Source organism: Microtus oregoni, unplaced genomic scaffold, assembly GCF_018167655.1.
Source record: "Microtus oregoni isolate MIOR12 unplaced genomic scaffold, Mior012 000019F_ref0000042, whole genome shotgun sequence".
Classification (NCBI taxonomy): Eukaryota; Metazoa; Chordata; class Mammalia; order Rodentia; family Cricetidae; genus Microtus; species Microtus oregoni.
In genome coordinates this window covers 11,959,754-11,985,025 of record NW_024543078.1, presented here as the reverse complement: position 1 = coordinate 11,985,025, position 25,272 = coordinate 11,959,754, and the positions used below count along the sequence as shown (strand labels likewise).

Genomic DNA, 25,272 nt, shown 5'->3' with positions numbered 1-25,272 from the left:
CCAGGAGGAGTGGGAGGGCATAGCAAGTGAGGGTGACTGGATATAATCAAGACACACTGTATATATGTACATGAAATTGTGAAACAAGAAATAAAAGATTTTCCTCAGAATACTTCAACCAATAATCAGCGAGAATTGTAGACACAATGATCCAGTTCTCTGTTATGAAACAATGGTCTTGTACCCTGAAAAGATTTGTCACTTGTATTGGTTTAATAAAACGTTGACTGGCCAGTAGTCAGGCAGGAAGTATAGGTGGGCAACCAGGAAGGAAGTATAGGCGGGGCGACCAGAATAGGAGAATTCTGGGAAGACAAAGGCTGAGTCTGCAGTTATCACCCAGACACAGAGGAAGCAAGATGAGAATGCCTCACTGATAAAAGGTACCAAGCCACATGGCTAACTAACACAGACAAGAATTTTCGGATATAAGAGTTAGTTAATAAGAAGCCTGAGCTAATAGGCCAACCAGTTTATAATTAATGTAAGCCTCTGTGTGTTTCTTTAGAACTGAATGGCTGCGGAACCGGGTGGGAAAGAAACCTCTGTCATCATTCTCCAAAACAATTTTATGTTCATCTGCACCTACTAATAATGCTTCAAAGTATATAAAGGAAAACTTGGTAAATCCTTCAGCTTAAAGTAGCACTTCAACTCTTCTTTCTCAATAGTCAAAAGTTCAAGAGAGAAATCAATAAAGCTATACTAGGTAATTATAAAGAAAAGTCACTTGCCCATCTACCTCAGTTGGTAGAGCAAGGAACTCTTTTAACTTTCTTTTTATACATTCTTTGTGCCTTTCACATCATGCATCTCCATCACATTTATTTCCCTGTCCCTTCATATCTGCCCTCTGTCCTTGCAACCTCCCTCCCCCCCAAATAAAATAAAATAAAACTTAGGAGAAAAAAAGGACAAATCTTGTTATGGAAGCTGTAATGTGACATAGTAAGTCATACAGTAAAACCTTTTTATCCATATATCTTTACTTGCAAATGTTTATTGTAAAGAGGTCTGGTTTGAGGCCTCTGGTTTCTGCTACACTATCAAATACTGGGCCTCACTGGGACTCCTCGTGATTATCCTGATGTTGCCCTGTGTTGTGGAGATCCTGAAGCTTTGGGTCCCTTCACATGCTCCAGCAGATCACAGATGGGGTAGATGTTGGGGTGGACCAACACATAACCCTGGTTCTGGGCCAGGGTAGTTACAGGGTTGGTCAACCTGCTAGTTTTCCCTTGCCCTCATCACCAGGGTGATCTCTTCTGTATTGCCTTGGCTAGTCCACCCCTTGCAGTGATGACCAAGGGGCTAGGCCCTTGGTCCAGGAGAACTCTCCTGTTTTCATGTCCTCAGAATTAGTTCTCCCACACCTACACCTTCAGGGTCAGCTCTACTGTGATGCCCAACTGTGGCATAGGGGTCACTCTCCTGAGTGCTGTACTCTCCAGTTATATGACCTCAGGGTCAGCTCTTCCTCCTGCCTCATGCATTGATGGATAGAGTGGGGGTATTTCTCCCCCACCCATGTTGCCACATGACAGATGAGTAATGGGCACAGCTCTTCCATCTCACCCAAACCTCTGCCAATGGGGCTGGCTCTATTGTGCTGTCTATGTGAGACGCAGGGGCAGCTCTCCTGCCCTTATTCTCTTAGGGCCAGCTCTCCCACCTGCCTCAGGTATTGATGGTGGGGGGGGGGGGGATCTCTTCCCCTGTCCTGAACATGGGACTCTTAATCCCAGGGTTGTAGGTTTAAGCCCCATGTTGAGAGGTGTCTGTTTTTGTCTGAGTTTATATATTCAACTCAAATTTGGAGCCGGGCTTGATAGCCACACCTTTAGCCCCTGTACTCAGGAAGCAGAGGCAGGCAGATCTCTGAATTCAAAGCCATCCTGGTCTATAAAGCAAGTTCCAGGAGAGCCATGGCTACAAAGAAAGACTGTCTCAAACAAACAAACAAACAAACAAACAAAAAACCGAACCAAACCAACCTGCACTCCAAAAAAAAGTCAAAAAATCAGAAGCATATAAACTAAATTTTCTAAATAACAAAGAATTTAATTACATAAAAAACTTTGTATGTTTTAAAAGCACACTTCTCCATAACTCATACATGAAACAGAACAAAGCATACTAAAATAAACATTTAAATATTGCTTATGAAACAAAAGTTTGTGTAAAGCAAATACACCAATCTTAAGTGATACATTAGTGGCATTAAGAATTAAGGTTTGGGGCTTGAGAAATGGCTCAGATGTTAAGAGCACTGGTTGCTCTTTCTGAATATTCTGGCTCATTTCACAGCAGCCACATGGTGGTTCACAACCATCTGTTATTCCAGTTCCAGGGGCTCTGTCTCCTTCTGGCCTCCATACTCACCAGGCATGCACATGATACACAGGCATACATGCAGGCAAAATATCCAGATATTTTAAAAAAATAATGGTCAGAATTAACAACTGAAATATGTATCCAACTTAGTGTAAAAAAAGCATACATCAAAAATGTAACTCATGTAGGCCACCAAACTATTACATTTATGAAAGTTCTTAATAATCATTTTAAAAATATAAATGTGTACAAAATACTAATTTAAAAGAAAACAGCCACTTACCTGATAATAAAATTTTATCTGTTTCACCAAAATGGATAGATTATGAATTCTAAGTGAAGCATCATTGTTGACTTTTTTATTTACTCTCTGACTCTCCGATTTAGGATTACTGAAAGAAATTGGGGGGGGGGACACCTTTTTAATTATATTGAAACAAGATATAAAATACAATAGTTTCTTTTTAAAATTATGCATCCATTTGTGCTAATAAGTGATATGAAACAAATTATTCCTTTCTTATATATTCTGTGCTTCTAATACCAATACATATAATATTCCTTAATTGGTGGCAAAATATATCTGAAACCAAAATCAGATGTTCTTAATTGTCATGTCACTTTTTATTCTCGGAAGAAATAACCTCCTAATTCCATCCTCCTAAAATAAATCTACTTACACAAAGAATTCAAAATATAGGTTAAAAAAATATAGGTTATTATTCCGAGTGGTTATTTATTCTCATACTGTAATGTGAATTATATTTCATCAAGAAACATCCCAGAAATTAAAAAATGAAGTAGATGACAGAAGTTGGTGCTTTAACCTTGTGTAAATTTTGGAAATTGAAGAAAACCAAAGGGATACATATTTTAAAGAAGAAAAAATTATAGTAGAAACTCATGATATGGTTAAGAATGAAAAACTGAAAATTGGTACTGGGACTGGAGAGATGGTTCAGAGGTTAGAAGCACTGGCTGTTCTTCCAGAGAACCAGGGTTTGATTCTCAGCACCCAGTGGTAGCTCACAACTCTCAGTAATTCCAGTCACAGAGGATTCCATGCCTTTTCCTGGCCTCTTTGAGTACCAGGGACACGCATGGTACAAAGACATGCATGCAGGCAAAACATCCATCCATATTAAAAAAAAGGAGGGGGTGTGATCGAAGAGCAGAAGGTTCTGGCTAGAACATAAGCTTTGAGCGAGTTTATTAAGAGCAAACAAGACAACATGGAGAACAATATTGATAACCCATTAAAGGGCTAAGTCTACAATATAAAGTAGCCTGCTGCTGAACAGTTGCTGGCACAAAATATAATGACCCTAATATCCAGCATACAATAAAATAATTACTAAATACAACAAATGAAAAACAATTCATGACCTGGCAAGAAAATGGAAGCAATCATTAAAAACACTCTTGGGAGCATGAAGACCATGGGAGAGGATAGAAAGGGAGGGAAGAGGAAGAGAGGGGAGTGGAGAAAAATATATAGCTCAATAAAAAGATTTTAAAAAAGAAATAAATGAGAAAAAGAAGTATCAGAAGATAGTTATTTTAAAACAGCCACTATAAGCCTTGGAGTGTGGAAGAACAGTAGAGTACAATGTTGGGGTCTGACAGTCAATCTCCAATACCATAGGTGGAGGAGGCAAGACAAAAATAAATCTAATCATAATCCCAGGAAAATTCCTCACACACCTCGAAATAACAATACTCTCAACTTCATATGGAAAAACAACAACAACAACAAAAAAATCCAAGATAGCCAAAGCAATCCTGTATAGGATTGTACAATAAAAGAACTTTGATTATCTCTGACTTCAAACTCTACTACAGAACTACAGTACTGAAAACAGCCTGGTAATGGCATAAAAACAGACGGGAGGACCAATGGAACCGAACTGAAGACCCAGATATCAATCCACACACCTACAAACACCTGATTTTTGACAAAGAAGCAAAAAAATAAAACAGAAAAAATAAAGCATATTCAACAAATGAATATAACTGGATATCAACATGCAGAAGAATGAAAATAGACCTATATCTATCACCATGCACAAAACTCAAGTCCAAATAGATCAATGACATCAACATAAAGCCAGCCACACTGAACCTCACAGAAGAGAAAGTGGGAAGTACACTTGAACACACTGGCACAAAAGATTACTCCCTAAATATAACCCCAGCAGCACAGACACTGAGAGAAACAATTAATAAATGGGACCTTCTGAAACTGAGAAGCTTCTGTAAAGCAAAGGACACACTCAACAAGACAAACAAATGGCAGCTTACAGAATGGGAAAAGATCTTCACCAACTCTACATTGGACAGAGGACTGATCTCCAAAATATACAAAGAACTCAAGAAACGTGACATCAAAAGAACAAATAATCCAATAAAAAAATGGAGTACAGACCTAAACAGAGAACTCTCAACAGACAGATCTAAAATGGTTGAAAGACACTTAAGGAACTGTTCAACAACCTTAGTCATCAGAGAAATGCAAATCAAAATAACTCTGAGAGTTCATTTTACACCTGTCAGAATGGCCAGGATCAAAAACACTGATGACAGCTAGAGAGATGTGGGGTAAAGGGGAACACTTCTGCATTGCTGGCGGGAGTGCATACTAGTACAGCCCCTTTGGATATCAGTAAGGCAATTTCTCAGAAAATTAGGAAACAATCTACCTCAAGACCCAGCAATACTGCTGTTGGGTACATACCTAAAAGACACTCAATCATACCACGAGGACATGTGCTCAAGTATGTTCATAGCAGCATTATTTGTAATAGTCAGAACCTGGAAACAACCTAGATGTCCATCAGTCGAAGAATGAATAAAGAAAATGTGGTTCATTTACACAATGAATTACTACACAGCAGTAAAAAATAATGACATCTTGCTATTTACAGGCAAATGGACAGAAATAGAAAAAACATATTGAGGCACAGAGGCTGAGCGGCGGCGGCGGCAGCGCCAGACGCGGCGGAGCAACAACGCATACAGGAAGAAGCTTTCGGGGACCGGCACAGCGGCAGACCCAAGCGGCGGGTACAGGCGTGCAATAAGGAGAGCAGATCGCCCTACTACAATTGAATCAAAGAGGTAGGCCTTTGGTTGGCCAGGTCACTGACACAAGGGGAGCCTGGTCCTGTCCTGAAGATCCTTCGGAGGGGTGAGAGGGTTCTTGGCCTGCAGCAGGAACCACGAAAGAGAGTGAGGGCATTTTGTAAGCGGAGCCCTTGGCCAGCAGGGAAACCTGCTCCGGTTTTTAAAGGACCCATTGGATAGGATCAATAGGAGGAGATGGGCAGGTGCCAAGGCAAGAATTCACCCAATAATCCGAAAAACAACATGAAAACATCAGAACCCAATGATCTTACAACAGAAGTATTTGAACAACCTAACACAGAAGAAGTGGAAAAAATCGACTTTATGAAGATAATAGAGTCCCTTAAACAACATGTAAAAAATGCCCTTATAGAAATGGATGAGAAGTATAACAAAAAGTTTGAAGAAATGAGTAAATACGTACATGATACCCTGGGAAACCAAGAAAAAACCATCAAACAGGTAATGGAAACAGTCCAAGAATTGAAAACTGAAATGAAGGCAAAGAAGAAAATACAAACTGAGGACCAGCTGGATATGGAAAATCTAGGCCAACGAGCAGAGTCTACAGAAACAAGCATAATCAATGGAATACAAGAGCTAGAAGAAAGACTCTCAGATGCTGAGGACACCATAGAGAAAATAAACGAACAGATCAAAGAAAACAGCAAAGCCAACAAATTCTCAACACAAAACATTCAGGAACTATGGGACACAATAAAAAAACCAAACCTAAGAATAATAGGAATAGAAGAAGGAGAAGAGTCACAGCTCAAAGGCCCAGAAAATATTTTCAACAAAATTATGGAAGAAAACTTTCCCAACTTAAAGAAAGATATTCATTTAAATATTCAAGAAGCATACAGAACACCAAACAGACTGGATCAAAGAAAAACATCTCCTCGCCATATAATAATCAAAACACAAAATATACAGGTTAAAGAAAGAATATTAAGAGCTGCAAAAGAAAAAGGGCAAGTAACTTATAAAGGTAAACCGATCAGACTTACACCTGACTTCTCGATGGAAACTATGAAAGCCAGAAGGTCCTGGATAGAGGTTCTGCAGAAGCTAAGAGACCATGGATGCAAACCCAAACTACTATACCCAGCCAAGCTATCGTTCACTATCAACGGAGAAAACAAGACATTCCAGGATAAGAACAAATTTAAACAATACGTAGCCACAAATCCAGCCCTACAGAAAGTAATAGAAGGAAAATCGCAACCCAAGGAATCCAACACTGCCAACACTGCCTACAATAACCCAGGCATCTAATGACCCTTCACGAGCACATCTCAAAGAAGGGAGACACACAATCTCTACTACCAAAAGCAATAAGAATAACCAGAGTAAACAACCACTGGTCATTAATATCACTTAATATTAATGGGCTCAATTCACCTATAAAAAGGCACAGGCTAAAAGATTGGATACGAAAACAGGATCCAACATTCTGCTGTTTGCAAGAAACACATCTCAACCACAAAGACAGGCACCTACTCAGAGTAAAGGGTTGGGAAAAGGTGTTTCAAGCAAATGGTCCTAAGAAAAAAGCAGGTGTGGCCATACTAATTTCTAACAAAACTGACTTCAAACTAAAATCAATCAGAAGAGACCAAGACGGTCACTTTATACTCATAACAGGAACATTTCATCAGGAGGACGTCTCAATCCTGAATATATACGCCCCCAATATAAAAGCACCTACTTATGTAAAAGAAATATTACTAGAACTCAAGGCAGACATCAAACCACACACACTAGTAGTAGGAGACTTCAACACACCTCTCTCTCCAAGGGACAGGTCAATCAGACAAAAACCTAATAGAGAATTAAGAGAATTATTGGAGGTAATGAAGCAAATGGACTTAACAGACATCTATAGAACATTCCACCCAAATAGGAAAGAATATACCTTCTTCTCTGCAGCTCATGGAACCTTCTCAAAAATTGACCACATACTCGGAAACAAAGGAAACCTCCACAGATACAAAAAAATATCAGTGTCCACCTGTGTCTTATCAGATCATCACGGATTAAAGTTAGAAGGCAACAACCACGCTGCCCCCAAAAAACCAACAAACTCATGGAAACTGAACAGTCAACTACTGAACCACACCTGGGTCAAGGAAGAAATCAAGAAAGAAATTAAAGTCTTCCTTGAATTTAATGAAAATAAAGGGACAACATACTCAAACCTATGGGACACAATGAAAGCAGTGCTAAGAGGAAAGTTCATAGCACTAAGTGCCCACTTAAAGAAAACGGAGAATGCATACATTGGGGACTTAAAAACACACCTGAAAGCTCTAGAAAAAAAAAAAGAAGCAGATGCGCCCAGGAGAAGTAGAAGACTGGAAATAATAAAACTGAGGGATGAAATCAACAAAATAGAAACCCAGAAAACAGTCCAAAGAATCAATGAAACAAAAAGCTGGTTCTTGGAGAAAATCAACAAGATCGACAAACCCCTATCCAAACTAATTAAACGACAGAGAGAGAACACGCAAATAAATAAGATCAGAAATGAAAAGGGGGACATAACCACAGACACAGAGGAAATTCGGAGAATCATTAGATCTTACTACAAAAGCCTGTATGCCACAAAACTGGAAAATACAAAAGAAATGGACATTTTTTTAAATAAGTATCATATACCAAAGCTAAACCAAGACCAGGTGAATGATCTAAATAGACCGGTTTCTCGCGAAGAATTAGAAATGGTTATCAAAAATCTCCCTTCGAAAAAAAGCCCAGGACCAGATGGTTTCAATGCAGAATTCTACCAGAACTTCCAAGAAGAACTAATACCTATACTCCTTAATGTATTTCACAATATAGAATCAGAAGAGTCATTGCCAAATTCCTTTTATGAAGCTACAGTTACCCTGATACCAAAACCACATAAAGACCCAACCAAGAAAGAGAATTACAGACCGATCTCACTCATGAACATCGACGCAAAAATATTCAATAAAATACTGGCAAACCGAATCCAAGAACACATTAGGAAAATTATCCATTATGATCAAGTAGGCTTCATCCCAGAGATGCAGGGCTGGTTCAACATACGCAAATCTATCAATGTAATCCACCATATAAATAAACTGAAAGAAAAAAACCATATGATCATTTCACTAGATACTGAAAAAGCATTCGACAAAATTCAACACCCCTTTATGATAAAGGTCTTGGAGAGAATAGGGATACAAGGGTCCTACCTAAATATAATAAAAGCTATTTACAGCAAGCCAACAGCTAACATTAAATTAAACGGAGAAAAACTCAAAGCCATCCCACTAAAATCAGGAACACGACAAGGATGTCCACTCTCTCCATACCTCTTCAATATAGTGCTTGAAATTCTAGCAATAGCAATAAGACAACATAAGGAGATCAAGGGGATTCGTATTGGAAAGGAAGAAGTTAAGCTTTCGTTATTTGCAGATGATATGATAGTGTACATAAGCGACCCCAAAAATTCTACCAAAGAACTCCTACAGCTGATAAACAGCTTTAGTAACGTGGCAGGATACAAGTTCAACTCCAAAAAATCAGTTGCCTTCCTATACACCAAGGATAAGGAAGCAGAGAGGGAAATCAGAGAAGCATCACCTTTCACGATAGCCACAAATAGCATAAAATACCTTGGGGTAACCCTGACCAAGGAAGTGAAAGATCTACTTGACAAGAACTATAAGTCTTTGAAGAAAGAAATTGAAGAAGACACCAGAAAATGGAAAGACCTCCCTTGCTCTTGGATTGGGAGGACCAACATAGTAAAAATGGCAATTCTACCAAAAGCAATCTATAGATTCAATGCAATCCCCATCAAAATCCCATCAAAATTCTTCACAGATCTGGAGAAGACAATAATCAACTTTATATGGAAAAACAAAAAACCCAGGATAGCCAAAACAATCTTATACAATAAAGGATTGTCTGGAGGCATTACCATCCCTGACTTCAAACTCTATTACAGAGCTATAGTATTGAAAACAGTGTGGTACTGGCATAAAAACAGAGAAGTCGACCAATGGAATCGAAAAGAAGACCCTGACATTAACCCACAAACCTATGAACACCTGATCTTCGATAAAGGAGCTAAAAGTATACAATGGAAAAAAGAGAGCATCTTCAACAAATGGTGCTGGCAAAACTGGATGTCAATCTGTAGAAGAATGAAAATAGATCCATATCTATCACCATGCACAAAACTCAAATCCAAATGGATTAAAGACCTCAATATCAGTCCGAACACACTGAACCTGATAGAAGAGAAAGTGGGAAGTACTCTACAGCACATGGGCACAGGAGACCACTTCCTATGTATAACCCCAGCAGCACAGACACTAAGGGCATCATTGAATAAATGGGACTTCCTGAGGCTGAGAAGCTTCTGTAAAGCAAAGGACACTGTCACTAAGACAAAAAGACAGCCCACTGACTGGGAGAAGATCTTCACCAACCCTGCAACTGACAAAGGTTTGATCTCCAAAATATATAAAGAACTCAAGAAACTAGACCGTAAAAGGCTAATCAACCCAATTATAAAATGGGGCACTGATCTGAACAGAGAATTCTCAACAGAAGAACTTCAAATGGCCAAAAGACACTTAAGGTCATGCTCAACTTCCTTAGCGATCAGGGAAATGCAAATCAAGACAACTTTAAGATACCACCTTACACCTGTCAGAATGGCTAAAATAAAAACACCAATGATAGCCTTTGCTGGAGAGGTTGTGGAGAAAGGGGTACACTCACCCATTGCTGGTGGGAATGCAAACTTGTGCAACCACTCTGGAAAGCAGTGTTTCGGTTTCTCAGGAAATTCGGGATCAACCTACCCCTGGATCCAGCAATACCACTCTTGGGAATATACCCAAGAGAGGCCCTATCATACAACAAAAGTATATGCTCAACTATGTTCATGGCAGCATTGTTTGTAATAGCCAGAACCTGGAAACAACCTAGATGCCCTTCAACGGAAGCATGGATGAAGAAAGTATGGAATATATACATATTAGAGTATTACTCAGCAGTAAAAAGCAAGGACTTCTTGAATTTTGCATGCAAATGGATGGAAATAGAAAACACTATCCTGAGTGAGGTAAGCCAGACCCAAAAAGAGGAACATGGGATGTACTCACTCATATTTGGTTTCTAGCCATAAATAAAGGACATTGAGCCTATAATTCATGTTCCTAGAGAAGCTAAATAAGGTGAATCCAAAGACAAACACATAGGCATCCTCAGGAATATTAACCTTCATCAGGCGATGAAAGGAGACAGAGACAGAGACCCACACGGGAGCACCGGACAGAAATCTCAAGGTCCAAATCAGGAGCAGAAGGAGACGGAGCACGAGCAAGGAACTCAGGACCACGAGGGGTGCACCCACACACTAAGACAATGGGGATGTTCTATTGGGATCTCACCAAGGCCAGCTGGCCTAGGTCTGAAAAAGCATGGGATAAATCCGGACTAGCTGAACATAGCGGACAATGAGGAATACTGAGAATTCAAGAACAATTGCAGTGGGTTTTTGATCCTACTGCACGTACTGGCTTTGTGGGACCCTAGGCAGTTTGAATGCTCACCTTACGAGACCTGGATAGAGGTGGGCAGTCCTTGGGCTTCCCACAGGTCAGGGAACCCTGATTGCTCTTCGAGCAGATGAGGGGGGGGACTTAATCGGGGGAGGGGGAGGGAAATGGGAAGCGGTTGTGGGGACGAGGCAGAAATCCTTAATAAATAAATAAATTTAAAAAATATAAAAAAGAAAAAAAAAGAAGTGGCAAAAAAAAAAAGAAAAAACATATTGAGTGAGGTAACCCAGACCCAGAAAGACAATTGTAATATGTATTCACTCATGAGTGGCTTTTGGACATAAAGAAAAGAAAAACCAGCCTACAGGCTACCACCCCAGAGAATCTAGATAACAAAGAGGACCTTAACAGAGACATACATGGATCTATATAGGAAGGAGAAAAAAAATAAGATCTCCTGAGTAGATTGGGCACGTGGAGATCATGGGAAAGGGCTGAAAGGAAGAGGGGAGGAAGGGACGAGAGTGAAGAAAAATGTATAGCTCAATAAAAACAATAAAAAAATCTAAAACAAAATGTAAACATGGCACACACTTCCCATCCAAGCTAGCACAGACTAAAGACAGGAAAAGGTAAGGTTCATACCCGTCCTTCTGGTACAAACTTCAACTGCCCACTAGATCTGCCCCAGAGAAAAAAAGTGATGGACAGCCTCCTGCTTCTGGGCAACACCTTCACCACTCAGTGACACCCATTCTAGCTAAGAAGGTGAAACATTGCTTGATTACTAGGATATCAGAATAGAAAAACTCCTAGTTAAGAGAATAGACTCTGGCCTAGGTAGAGGTCTAACACTCTATCTGAACCTCGTTATTCATTATCTTTGGGAAGGCAGGCTAAAGAAATAAGTGATAATTTAGCCATTTCATGAGCGATTAAACATTTTCTTCCCAGAAGCCACACCCGGTGTAATTACTTATGGAGAACAGACCTGTAAGGTTGTCCTGGATTATTTAGCAAAGTGCTTATTTCTTTTCTAATACCTTTTTTCTAAGCATGCTCTCCAAGAATTTGGGCCTTCCTCCCAACATTTTGGGCTTCCTTAGTCTTTCTCAGAAGTCTACCATGTGACCCTCTATACCCACTTAAATTGATATGGCCTTTTTCTTTCCTTCCTCTATTAAGTTTTACCCTTGTCTGCTGGGGGGAGGGGGTTTGGTTCTAATAAAATTGTTCTTGAGCTTCCACTTAAATAAACTCTTAATTTTTTCATTAGTAAGACTAAGAACCCCCAAAGAGACCCAGTTTCCCTGTTATCTCCTCTCCAAAGTAGCCTGGGTAGTCAAAAAAGCCAACACGTAATCCACCTCCAGTTCACACCTCTGCCACTGAAGGGAAGCAACAGGACATGATCCACTCTGCTTAACTGGCACACACACATAACACTCCACATGTGAAGTAATGAAGCCAAGGGATCCTCTACTTCAATGCACACTTCCACAAACCTTACCAACTATAGGCTCTGAAGATCAGAAAACACCAGCACTGCCCTCAGTGTAAATTCCCACACTACCGTGGCCCACTGCCTCAGGCTTATAGGGCTGTGCTCCTCTCTTTCAAATTGACATCACCTTCAACTACCTCTCCCTACAACCAACACTAATTCCACAGCTAAGCTTTAAGCAACAATGAACACTGCTAGGACTCATGAGGCAAAGGAAACATGAAGCACAGAAGCATGCTTATTCTACTCAGCTGTGCTGGAAAGAATCAACCAACAAACTTCAGATAGGCAGATCTTCATATAAAACACTAGTAACATATAAAGCCATCACACAAAAACGTCTCTTCAAAAATCAACAGCCCCACATACCCATTCCACAAATCCAGCAAAAGCCTCCTTTCCATGCCAGCTACCAGAACTCCAAGGAGACCACCCACTGGCAGACTTCCCCCACTCTCTAAGTGCCCACCCTCAACTACTCCTCTCTTCCTTGTAGCCATATTCTGGCCCACAAATCCAGTCATCTGAAGTTCAGTCCCCAACATGGGTACAGTTCAATCACAGGCGACTCTAGTCAGAAGACCAGAGAGGAAATAGAGACCAAGGAACAAATCAGCCATCCAACAAAGATAAACTCAGAAATCAGCACCTAGACCCCAAACCCAGTTGCCCAGTCATCACCAGCAAGCACCTAATATTTCAACAGAGGTGAAACACAAGAAAACTACTTTAAAACCAATTTTATGAAGATGATGAGATCCTTAATAGCAAATGAAAAAATCCTTTAAAGAAATCTAAACAAACAGTTGAGGAAATGCATTAAACCATTCAAGACCTGAAAACAGAAAGAGAAAAAATAAAGAAAACAAACTGAGGGAATCCTGGAGATGGAAAACCTAGGTAAGCTAAGAGGAAATACAGATGCAAGCATTGCCAACAGAATACAAGAGGGGGAAGAGTAATCTCAGGTGTTGAAGATATGACATAAGAAATATATACATTGGTCAAAGAAACCATTAAATAATAATAATAACCCCTGACACAAACATCCAAGAAATCTGGGACACTATGAAAACACTACACATAAGAGTAATAGAAATAGCTCTCTCGGCGCCAGGAGACCCAGCGTTGGGGTGAGTTTCTGGCCTCGCAGCGCCAGCCTGGGAAGGGGAGTTCAGAGGTTCCTTGGCCCCCTATCCTTCTTGAGCTCTCTGCAGGGCCTCCACTCCCTGCATACCGCCTCTTTCTTCCTAGCCCACCCAGCTTCCATCCAGAACCCTCCCCACATCGGCCCCACCGCCCTCTTTCTGCACATAACATCACCCAGACCAGCCTGTCTGGGCACTGGGTCCGAAACCTCGGGGCACCCAAGCGGGCGGGAGTCTCTTTGTTTCTATGGCCTGCCTGCACCAAGCAGGGTAGGCGCTTTGTTTGCGACCTGCCCACCAGCACGGAGGTTGATCTCTCACCGCCAGGAGACCCAGCGTTGGGGTGAGTTTCTGGCCCCGCAGCGCCAGCCTGGGAAGGGGAGCTCAGAGGTTCCTTGGCCCCCTATCCCTCTTGAGCTATCTGCAGGGCCTCCACTCCCTGCATACAGCCTCTTTCTTCCTAGCCCACCCAGCTTCCATCCAGAACCCTCCCCACTTCGGCCCCACCGCCCTCTTTCTGCACATAACATCACCCAGACCAGCCTGTCGGGGCACTGGGTCCGAATCCTCGGGGCACCCAAGCGGGCGGGAGTTCCTTTGTGTCTTTGGCCTGCCTGCACCAAGCAGGGTAGGCGCTTTGTTTGCGACCTGCCCACCAGCACGGAGGCCTGATCTCTCGACGCCAGGAGACCCAGCGTTGGGGAGACCCAGCTTTGGGGAGAGACAACGTTGGGGAGAGCCAGCGTTGGGTAGGCAAGGAGACCTGATCCGGTAAAGAAGATCCATAAGGGAGCATTTGGAAGAAGAGATGGGCAGACGCCAAGGCAAGAATACGCCCAACAAGCTGAAAAGCAACATGAAGCCACCAGAAACCAGCGACCTCACAACGGGAGGACATGAACACCTTAATCAAGAAGAAGTAGAAAAGATTGACTTCATGAAAGTGATTGACACCCTTAAACAGCATGTAAAAAACGCCCTTATAGAAATGGATGAGAAATATAACAGAAAGTTTGAAGAATTGAATAAATCAGTGAATGATACCCTAGAAAACCAAGGAAAAACAATCAAACAGATAATGGAAACGGTGCAAGACTTGAAAACTGAAATGGAGGCAAAGAAGAAAACACAAACAGAGGGCCGGCTGGACATGGAAAATCTAAGCAAACAAACAGAGTCTAAAGAAAGAAGCATAACCAACAGAATACAAGAGTTAGAAGAAAGAATCTCAGATTCTGAAGATACCATAGAGAAAATAAACACACTGATCAAAGAAAACAGCAAGTCCAACAAACTCTCATCACAAAATATTCAGGAAATATGGGACACAATAAAAAGACCAAACCTAAGAATAATAGGAGTAGAAGAAGGAGAAGTGCAGCTCAATGGTCCAGAAAATATATTTAATAAAATTATAGAAGAAAACTTTCCCAACCTAAAGAAAGATATACCTATGAAGGTTCAAGAAGCATACAGAACACCGAATAGGCTGGATCAAAAAAAAAACATCCCCTCGCCATATAATTATCAAAACACAAAGCATACAGAATAAGGAAAGAATATTAAGAGCTGCAAAGGAAAAAGGCCAAATTACTTATAAAGGTAAACCTATCAGACTTACACCTGGCTTCTCCATGGAAACCATGAAAGCCAGAAGGTCCTGGATAGATGTACTGCAGAAACTGAGAGACCATGGATGCAAGCCCCGATTACTATACCCAGCCAAGCTTTCGTTCACTATAAATGGAGAAAATAAAATTTTCCAGGATAAAAACAAATTTAAACAATACGCAGCCACAAATCCAGCCTTACAGAAAGTAATAGAAGGAAAATCACTAACCAAGGAGTCCAACAATGACCACAATAACTCAGACATCTAGAGACCCTTCACCAACACAAATCAAAGAAGGGAAACACACAAACTCTACGACTAAAAAAATGACCGGAGTTAACAACCACTAGTCATTAATATCACTTAATGTCAATGGACTCAACTCACCTATTAAAAGGCACAGGCTAAGAGATTGGATACGAAAACAGGATCCAACAGTCTGCTGTTCACAAGAAACGCACCTCAACCACAAAGACAGGCACCTACTCAGAATAAAGGGCTGGGAAAAGGCTTATCAAGCAAATGGACCTAAGAAACAAGCAGGTGTGGCCATACTAATCTCTAACAAAGTTGACTTCAAACTTAAATCAATCAGAAGAGATGGAGAGGGGCATTTTATACTCATAACAGGAACAGTTCAGCAGGATGAAGTCTCAATCCTGAACATCTATGCCCCTAATATAAAAGCACCCACGTACATAAAAGAAACATTGCTAAAACTCAAGGCAGCCATCAAACCGCACACACTAATAGTAGGAGACTTCAACACTCCTCTCTCACCAATGGACAGGTCAATCAGACAGAAAGCTAACAGAGAAATAAGAGAATTAATGGAGGTAATGAATCAAATGGACTTAACAGACATCTATAGAACATTCCACCCAAATAGGAAAGAATTTACCTTCTTCTCTGCAGCTCATGGAACCTTTTTGAAAATCGACCACATAGTCGGTAACAAAGCAAACATCCACAGTTACAAAAGAATATTAGTAACCACCTGTGTCTTATCAGATCACCATGGATTAAAGTTAGAATTCAACAACAATGCTACCCCCAGAAAGCCTACAAATTCATGGAAACTGAACAGTCAACTACTGAACCATACCTGGATTAAGGAAGAAATTAAGAAAGAAATTAAAGTCTTCCTGGAATTCAATGAAAATAAAGAAACAACATACTTAAACTTATGGGACACTATGAAAGCAGTGCTAAGAGGAAAGTTCATAGCACTAAGTGCCCACTTAAAGAAAACAGAGAAAGCCCACATTGGAGACTTAACAGCCCACCTGAAAGCTCTAGAAAAAAAAGAAGCAGAATCACCTAGGAGGAGTAGAAGACTGGAAATAATAAAACTGAGGGCTGAAATCAACAAAATAGAAACACAGAAAACAATACAAAGAATCAATGAAACAAAAAGCTGGTTCATGGAGAAAATCAACAAGATTGACAAACCACTATCCAAACTAATCAAACAGCAGAGAGAGAATTTGCAAATTAATAAGATCAGAAATGAAAAGGGGGACATAACCACAGACACAGAGGAAATTCAGAGAATCATTAGATCTTACTACAAAAGCCTATATGCCACAAAACTGGAAAATGTAAAGGAAATAGACACTTTTTTAGATAAATACCATATACCAAAGTTAAACCAGGACCAGGTGAACAATCTAAATAGACCTGTTAGTCGCGAAGATTAGAAGAGGTTATCAAAAACCTCCCTACCAAAAAAAGCCCAGGACCAGATGGTTTCAATGCGGAATTCTACCAGAACTTCCAAGAAGACCTAATACCTATACTCCTTAATGTATTTCACAATATAGAAACAGAAGAGGCATTGCCAAATTCCTTTTATGAAGCTACAGTTACTCTGATACCAAAACCACACAAAGACTCAACCAAGAAAGAAAATTATAGGCCAATCTCACTCATGAACATCGATGCAAAAATCCTCAACAAAATACTGGCAAACCGAATCCAAGAACACATTAGGAAAATTATCCATTATGATCAAGTAGGCTTCATCCCAGGGATGCAGGGCTGGTTCAACATATGAAAATCTATCAATGTAATCCAGCATATAAATAAACTGAAAGAAAAAAACCATATGATCATTTCATTAGATGCTGAAAAAGCATTTGACAAAATTCAACATCCCTTTATGATAAAAGTATTGGAGAGATTAGGGATACAAGGGTCATACCTAAATATAATAAAAGCTATATACAGCAAGCCAACAGCTAACATCAAATTAAATGGAGAGAAATTTAAAGCCATCCCACTAAACTCAGGAACACGACAAGGCTGTCCACTCTCTCCGTACCTCTTCAATATAGTACTTGAAGTTCTAGCAATAGCAATAAGACAACATAAGGGGATCAAGGGGATTCGAATTGGAAAGGAAGAAGTTAAACTTTCGTTATTTGCAGATGATATGATAGTGTACATAAGCGACCCCCAAAACTCCACCAAAGAACTTTTACAGCTGATAAACACCTTTAGTAATGTGGCAGGATACAAGATCAACTCCAAAAAATCAGCTGCCCTCTTATACACAAAGGATATGGAAGCAGAGAGGGAAATCAGAGAAGCTTCACCTTTCACGATCGCCACAAACAGCATAAAATATCTTGGGGTAACTCTAACCAAGGAAGTGAAATATCTACTTGACAAGAACTTTAAGGCATTGAAGAAAGAAACTGAGGAGTATACCAGAAAATGGAAGGACCTCCCTTGCTCTTGGATTGGGAGGATCAACATAGTAAACATGGCAATTCTACCAAAGGCAATTTATAGATTCAATGCAATCCCCATCAGGGTCCCATCAAAATTCTTCACAGATCTTGAGAGGACAATAATCAACTTTATATGGAAAAACAAAAAACCCAGGATAGCGAAAACAATCCTATACAATAAAGGATTGTCTGGAGGCATTACCATCCCTGACTTCAAACTCTATTACAGAGCTACAGTGATGAAAACAGTGTGGTACTGGCATAAAAACAGAGAAGTCGACCAATGGAATTGTATAGAAGACCCGAATTTTAACCCACAAACCTATGAACACCTCATTTTTGATAAAGGAGCCAAAAGTATACAATGGAAGAAAGAAGGCATCTTTAACAAATGGTGCTGGCATAACTGGATGTCAACCTGTAGAAGAATGAAAATAGACCCATATCTATCACCATGCAGAAAATTCAAGTCCAAATGTCCAAATGGATTAAAGACCTCACTATCAGTCAGAACACATTGAACCTGATAGAAGAGAAAGTGGGAAGTACCCTACAGGAGATGGGCACAGGAGATCGCTTCCTATGTGTAACCCCAACAGCACAGACTTTAAGGGCAACATTGAATAAATGGGACCTACTAAAACTGAGAAGCTTCTGTAAAGCAAAGGACACTGTCACCAAGACAAAAAGGCAACCTACTGACTGGGAGAAGATCTTCACCAACCCCACAACAGACAAAGGTCTGATCTCCAAAATATATAGAGAACTCAGGAAACTAGACTTTAAAATGCTAATTAACCCAATTAAAAAATGGGGCACTGAACTGAACAGAGAATTCTCAGCAGAGGAAGTTCAAATGGCCAAAAGACACTTAAGGTCATGCTCAACCTCCTTAGCAATCAGGGAAATACAAATCAAAACAACTTTGAGATATCATCTTACACCTGTCAGAATGGCTAAAATAAAAAACTCCAATGATAGCCTTTGCTGGAGAGGCTGTGGAGGAAGGGGAACCCTCATCCATTGCTGGTGGGAAAGCAATCTTGTGCAACCACTTTGGAAATCGGTGTTTCGGTTTCTCAGGAAATTCGGGATTAACCTACCCCTGGACCCAGCAATACCACTCTTGGGAATATACCCAAGAGATGCCCTATCATATGACAAGAGCATTTGTTCAACTATGTTCATAGCAGTATTATATGTAATAGCCAGAACCTGGAAACAACCTAGATGCCCTTCAATGGAAGAATGGATGAAGAAAGTGTGGAATATCTACACATTAGAGTACTATGCTGCAGTAAAAAACAATGACTTCTCAAATGTTGCATGCAAATGGATGGAAATAGAAAACACTATCCTGAGTGAGGTAACCCAGACCCAAAAAGATGAATATGGGATGTACTCACTCATAATTGGTTTCTAGCCATAAACAAGGGTCACGGAGGCTACAATTGGTGATCCCAAAGAAGCTAAGTAAGAAGGTGAAACAAAGGAAAAGCATATAGTTGTCCTCTTGGCTATGGGAAGTAGACAAAATTGCCGGGGAGAAAATTGAGAGCTTGGGGGTGGGGTGGGATAGGGGTAAGGGGAGATGGGGAGAGAAAAGGGAGAAGGGGAGAATGGGGGGAACTTGGGGAAAAAAGGAGGATTGGGATAAAGGAAGGTTGGATAGGGGAGCACGGAAGCACAATTCTTAGTTAAGGGAGCCACCTTAGGGTTGGCAAGAGACTTGAACCTAGAGTGGCTCCCAGATGCCCAAGCCGAGGTCCCCAGTTAGTTCCTTGGGCAGCTGAGGATAGGGAACCTGAAATGACCCTATCCTATAGCAATACTGACGAATATCTTGCGTATCATCATAGAACCTTCATCTGGTGATGGATGGAGACAGAGACAGAGACCCACATTGGAGCACTGGACTGAGCTCACAAGGTCCCAATGAGGAACAGAAGGAGGGAGAACATGAGCAAAGAAGTCGGGACCACGAGGGGAGCACCCACCCACTGAGACAGTGGAGCTGATCTATTGGGAGCTCACCAAGGCCAGCTGGACTGTGACTGAAAAAGCATGGGATAAAACTGGACTCTCTGAGCATGGCGAACAATGAGGGCTGATGAGAAGCCAAGGACAATGGCACGGGGTTTTGAACCTACGTAATGTGCTGGCTTTGTGGGAGCCTAGCCAGTTTGGATGTTCACCTTCCTAGAAATGGACGGAGGGGGGAGGACCTAGGACTTACCACAGGGCAGGGAACCCTGACTGCTCTTTGGGCTGGAGAGGGAGAGGGAGAGAAGTGGGGGGAGGGGGAGAATGGTGGGAGGAGGGGGAGAAGGGTGGGAGGAGGGGGAGGGAAATGGGAGGCTGGGAGGAGGAGGAAATTTGTTTTTTTCTCCTTTTCTCAATAAAAAAAAAGTTAAAAAAAAGAGTAATAGAAATAGGAGCTGGAGAGATAGCTAAAAGGTTAAGAGCACTGACTTTTCTTCCAGAGGTCCTGAGTTTAATTCCCAGCAACCACATGGTGGCTCACAAGCATCTGTAATGAAATCTGGTGCCCTCTTCTGGTCTGTAGGGATATATGTAGGCAGAACGCTGTATACATAATAAACAAACAAACTTTTAAAAACAACAAAAAAAGAGTAATCAGAATAGAAGGAGAATTCCAGCTCAAAGGCCCAGAAAATATTTTCAACAAAATCATAGAAGAAAATTTCTCTATCCTAAAGAAGGACATGACCTATAAAAGAATAAGAACACCAAAAAGATTGAACCAGAAAAGAAAGACACCTTGCCACATAATAATTAAAACACTAAACATACAGAACAGAAAAAGAATATTAAAAGTTGAAAGGGAAAAAAGACAAGTAACATATAAAGGCAAACCTATTAGAATTATACACAACTTCTCAATAAAGACTCTAAAAGCCAGAATGGCCTGGACAGATGCCCTGCAGGCTCTAAGGGACCACAGATGCCTGTCCAGATTACTATACTCAACTAACTAAAAGATGAAGAGAATATCCAAACTAACAAAATCAGAAATGAAAAGAGTACCATAACAACAGACACACAGGAAATGCAAAGAACCATCAGGTCATACTTCAAAAACCTGTACTCCACAAAATTGGAAAATCTAAAAGAAATGAACAATTTTCTCAATAGATACCACTTACCAAAGTTAAATCAAGACCAGATAAACAACTTAAATAGATCAATAACCCCTAATATATAGAAGCAGTCATTAAAAAAAAAAGCCCAACAAAAAAGTTCAGGGCCTGATAGTTCCAGTGTGAAAAGAAGAATTAATGCCAATACTTTTTAAATTATTCCACAAAACAGAAAGAGAAGGAACATTGCCAGATTCATTTTATGAGGTCACAGTCACCCCATACCCAAACCACAAAAAGATTAAAAAAAAAAAACAACCAGAATTACAGACCATTTTTCCCCCATGAATACAGATGCAAAAATACTCAATGAAATATTCGCAAACTGAATCCAAGAATAAATCCAAAAGATTATCTACCATGATCAAGTAGGCTTCATTTCAGAGATGCAGGGATGATTCAATAAATGAAAACCTGTCAATATAATCCACCATCTAAACAAACTGAAAGAAAAAACAAAACAAATGATCATCTCACTAGATGCCAAAAATGCCTCAGACAAAATCCAGTATCCCTTCATGATAAAAGTCTTGGAGAGAGTAAGAATACAAAGGACATACCTCAATATAATAAAGGCAATTTACAGGAACCCTATAGACAACATCAAATCTAATGAAGAGAAACTCAAAGCAATTCCACTAAAATCAGGGACATGACAATTCTGTCCACTCTCTCCAGATCTATTCAATATAGTTCTGGAAGTTCTATCTAGAGCAATAAGACAGTTGAAGAAGATCAAGGGGATACAAATTAGAAAGGAAGAAGTCAAAGTATCACTATTTGCAAAAGATAGGATAGTATTCATAAGCAACCTCAAAAATTCTACTAGGGAATTTCTATCGCTGATAAACACCTTCCGTGATGTGGCTGGTCACAAGATTAACTCAAAAGAAAATCAGTATCCCTCCTATAAACAGATGACGGAAAGACTGAGAAAGAAATCAGGGAAACAACACTCTTCACAATAGCCAAAAACAATATAAAATACCTTAGTCTAACTCTAACCTAATGAAAGACCCATATGACAAGAACTTCAAGGATTTGAAGAAAAACAAAACTAAATAGGATATCAGAAAACAGAAAGATCTCCCACGCTCAATGGATTGGTAGAATCAACACAGTAAAAATGGCCATCCTACCAAAAGCAATCTACAGATTCCATTCAATCACCATCAAAATTCCAACACAATTCTTTACAGACCTTGAAAGAACAATGCTCAACTCCAGGACAGCGAAAACAATCCTGAACAATAAAAGAACATCCAGGGGTATGGCTGTCCCTGACTTCAAGTTGTACTACAGAGCTATAGTAATAAAAACCACAGGGTATCAGCATAAAAGAAGCAGAATGTTGATCAATGGAATCCAATCAAAGACCCAGACATACATTCATGCACATATGGACACCTGATTTTTTGTTTTTTTATTTTTAATTGCAATGCTGTTTGGTCAACAGTTTAAGCTTATTTCTAGCTAGATCTTAAATCCTAAATCAACCCATCTCTATTAATCTGTGCATCACTACAAGGTCACCTGAGTTTTTGATAAAGAGGCCAAAGCATGTTCAACAAATAGTGCTGATCTAACTGGATGTCTGCATGTAAAAGAATGCAAATAGACCCATATTTAATACCCTGCAAAAAATTCAAGACTACGTGGATCATGTATCTCAATATTAAATGAGACACACTAAACTGGACAGAAAAAAAATTAGGGAATAGCCTGGAAGGTATCAGCACGGAACACAACTTCCTAAACAGAACACTGATAGTACAGGCACTAAGATCAACAATTAATGAAGGGACCTCACAAAACTGAAAAGCTTCTGTAAGGCAAAGGACACCTTCAATAAGATAAAAATGGCAGCCTAAAGAATGGGACAAAATCTTCACCAACTCCACATCTGACAGAGGGCTAATATCCAAAATATATAAGGAACTCAAGAAACTAGATATGAACAAAAAAAACAACCTAGTTTAAAAAAAATAAAAGGGGATACAGAGTTAAACAGAGAATTCTTGTTAGAAAAATCTCTAATAACTGTGAAACACTTAGGTAATGTTCAACATCCTTAGCCATCAGGAAAATGTAAATCAAAACACCTGTCAGAATGACTAAGATGAAAAACACAAGTGACCGCTAACACTAGCAAGGTTGTGCAGCAAGGGGAACACTCTTCCATTGCTGGTGGAAGTGCAAACTTGTACGGTCACTATGGAAATCAATGAGGTGGTTCCTCAGAAAACTGGGAATCCACATACTTCAAGATCCAGCTATACCACTACTGAGCAAATACCCAAAAGAAGCTACCACAAGAGCACTTGCTCAATTATGTGCTTAGAGGCTTTCATAATAGCCAGAAACTGGAAACAACTTAGTTATTCCTCAACTGAAGAACAAATAATGAAAATGTGGTACATTTACACAATGGAATATTGCTTAGATGTCAAAAAATGACATTATGAAATGTTGTGGGAGCTGCGGGCCTGCTTTTCGTCCCGCACGGCTCCCGCATGGCTAGCTTTACACCAGAAATAACAACACACAAATTGTATTCTTTTAAACACTGCTTGGCCCATTATATCTAGCCTCTTCTCGGCTAACTCTCGCACCTGGACTAGCCTATTTCTAATAATGTATGTAGCACCCTAAGGTGCGCTTACCGGGAAGATTCTAGCCTACGTCCATCCTGAGTCAGAGCTTCATCGCGTCTGTCCGGGAGAGGGGAACATGGCCTCTGAGCTCACTTCCTCTTCCTCCCAGCATTCTGTTCTGTTTACTCCACCCACCTATGTTTTAACCTATCAGGGCCAAGCAGTTTCTTTATTACTTAACCAATGAAATCAACAGAATGATATATGACACTCCCACATCAATGAAATGTGCAGGCAAATGGTTGGACTAGAAAAAAAATCATCCTGAGAGAGGCAACCCAGACCCAGAAAGACAAACATGATATGTACTCACTTATAAGTAGACATTAGGTAGCTATTATTAAAGGGTAATCCATTACTATCCACAGACCCAGAGAACTTAGATAAAGAAGAGAGGTCTGGGGATCATGGTTCTCACTGGGAAGGGGTAATAGAATAGATTTTGTGAGTGCACTGGGGGCAGGTGGGGATGGGAACTAGAGGAATCAGGTGGGGGAGGGGGGGGAGGAACAGAGGAGGAGAGTATGGGGAGATGACGGGCATTTCCGGGTAATGCAGAAACCTAGTACAGTAGAATTTCCTAGAACCTATGAGGGTGACCCTAGTGAGGACTCCTAGTGAAGGAGGATATGGAACCTGAACAGGCCATCTGTAACCAGGCACGGTTCCCAGTGGTGGAACTGGGACACCAACCTACCCACAAAACTTATGACCGACAACCTGTCCTGCCCACAAGATGCGCTGGGGCAATGCTGGCTCAGAACTTGAGGGAGTGGTCAACAAATGACTGGTATAACCTGAGGCACAAGCCATGAGAGGGAGACTATGTGGACACTACCCAGATGGCCAGGATCAGGAAGCTGGATTACCCAGAGACCTGGGGTATAACCAAACACAACTGACAAAAAAAAAAGTCAATGAAATGATTTCCAATGATATTCTGCTATACTGATGGATTAGTGCTTAAACCAATCATCATCAGAGAGGCTTCATCCGGCAGCAGATGGGAACAGATACTGAGACCCACAAACAAGCATTTGGCAAGGGAATCCTCCAAAAATGGGAGTGGGGATAGGGGTTTATAGGAGCCAAAGAGTTCAAAGATACCAGGAGAAAACAGCCCACAGAAGCAACCAAGCAGGGCTCATTGGGGGCTCACAGAGACTGCAGCAACAATCATGGAGCCTGCATGGACCTGCACATAGGCCCTCGCACACATACTGTGGTTGTTTAGCTCAGGTGTCTCTGATTCTTTTGCCTGCTTCTTCATCCAGCTTTGATATGAGGGTTTATGCCTACTTTTATTGTACCTTGTTATGCCAAGTTGGGCTGATAACACTGGGAGGCCTGCTCTTTTCTGAAAGGAAATGGAGGAGCAGTGGATCAGAAGAAGGGATGTAGGGGAGGGGAGGGGAGGAAGCAATCAGGATGTATTGTATGAGAGAAGAA

The 25,272-nt window shown here is 40.6% G+C and overlaps 1 protein-coding gene across 8 annotated transcripts in view; it reads right to left on the bottom strand.

The window, feature by feature from the left end:
- The window catches only part of Ccdc88a (coiled-coil domain containing 88A), a 167,459-nt gene that overhangs the window by 108,437 nt on the left and 33,750 nt on the right, over nt 1–25,272 (bottom strand). For 7 of the 8 annotated variants that reach the window (XR_005975985.1, XM_041669925.1, XM_041669928.1 and 4 more), the window contains exon 3: nt 2,618–2,726. The exons of the other annotated variant lie outside the window; for it this stretch is intronic. Coding sequence is in view for 6 of the 7 variants with exons in the window: in XM_041669925.1 (XP_041525859.1) it covers nt 2,618–2,726 (109 nt within the window). In the remaining variant the exon portion in view is untranslated. The remainder of the gene's footprint in view (nt 1–2,617; nt 2,727–25,272) is intronic. 8 annotated transcript variants of the gene reach the window in all.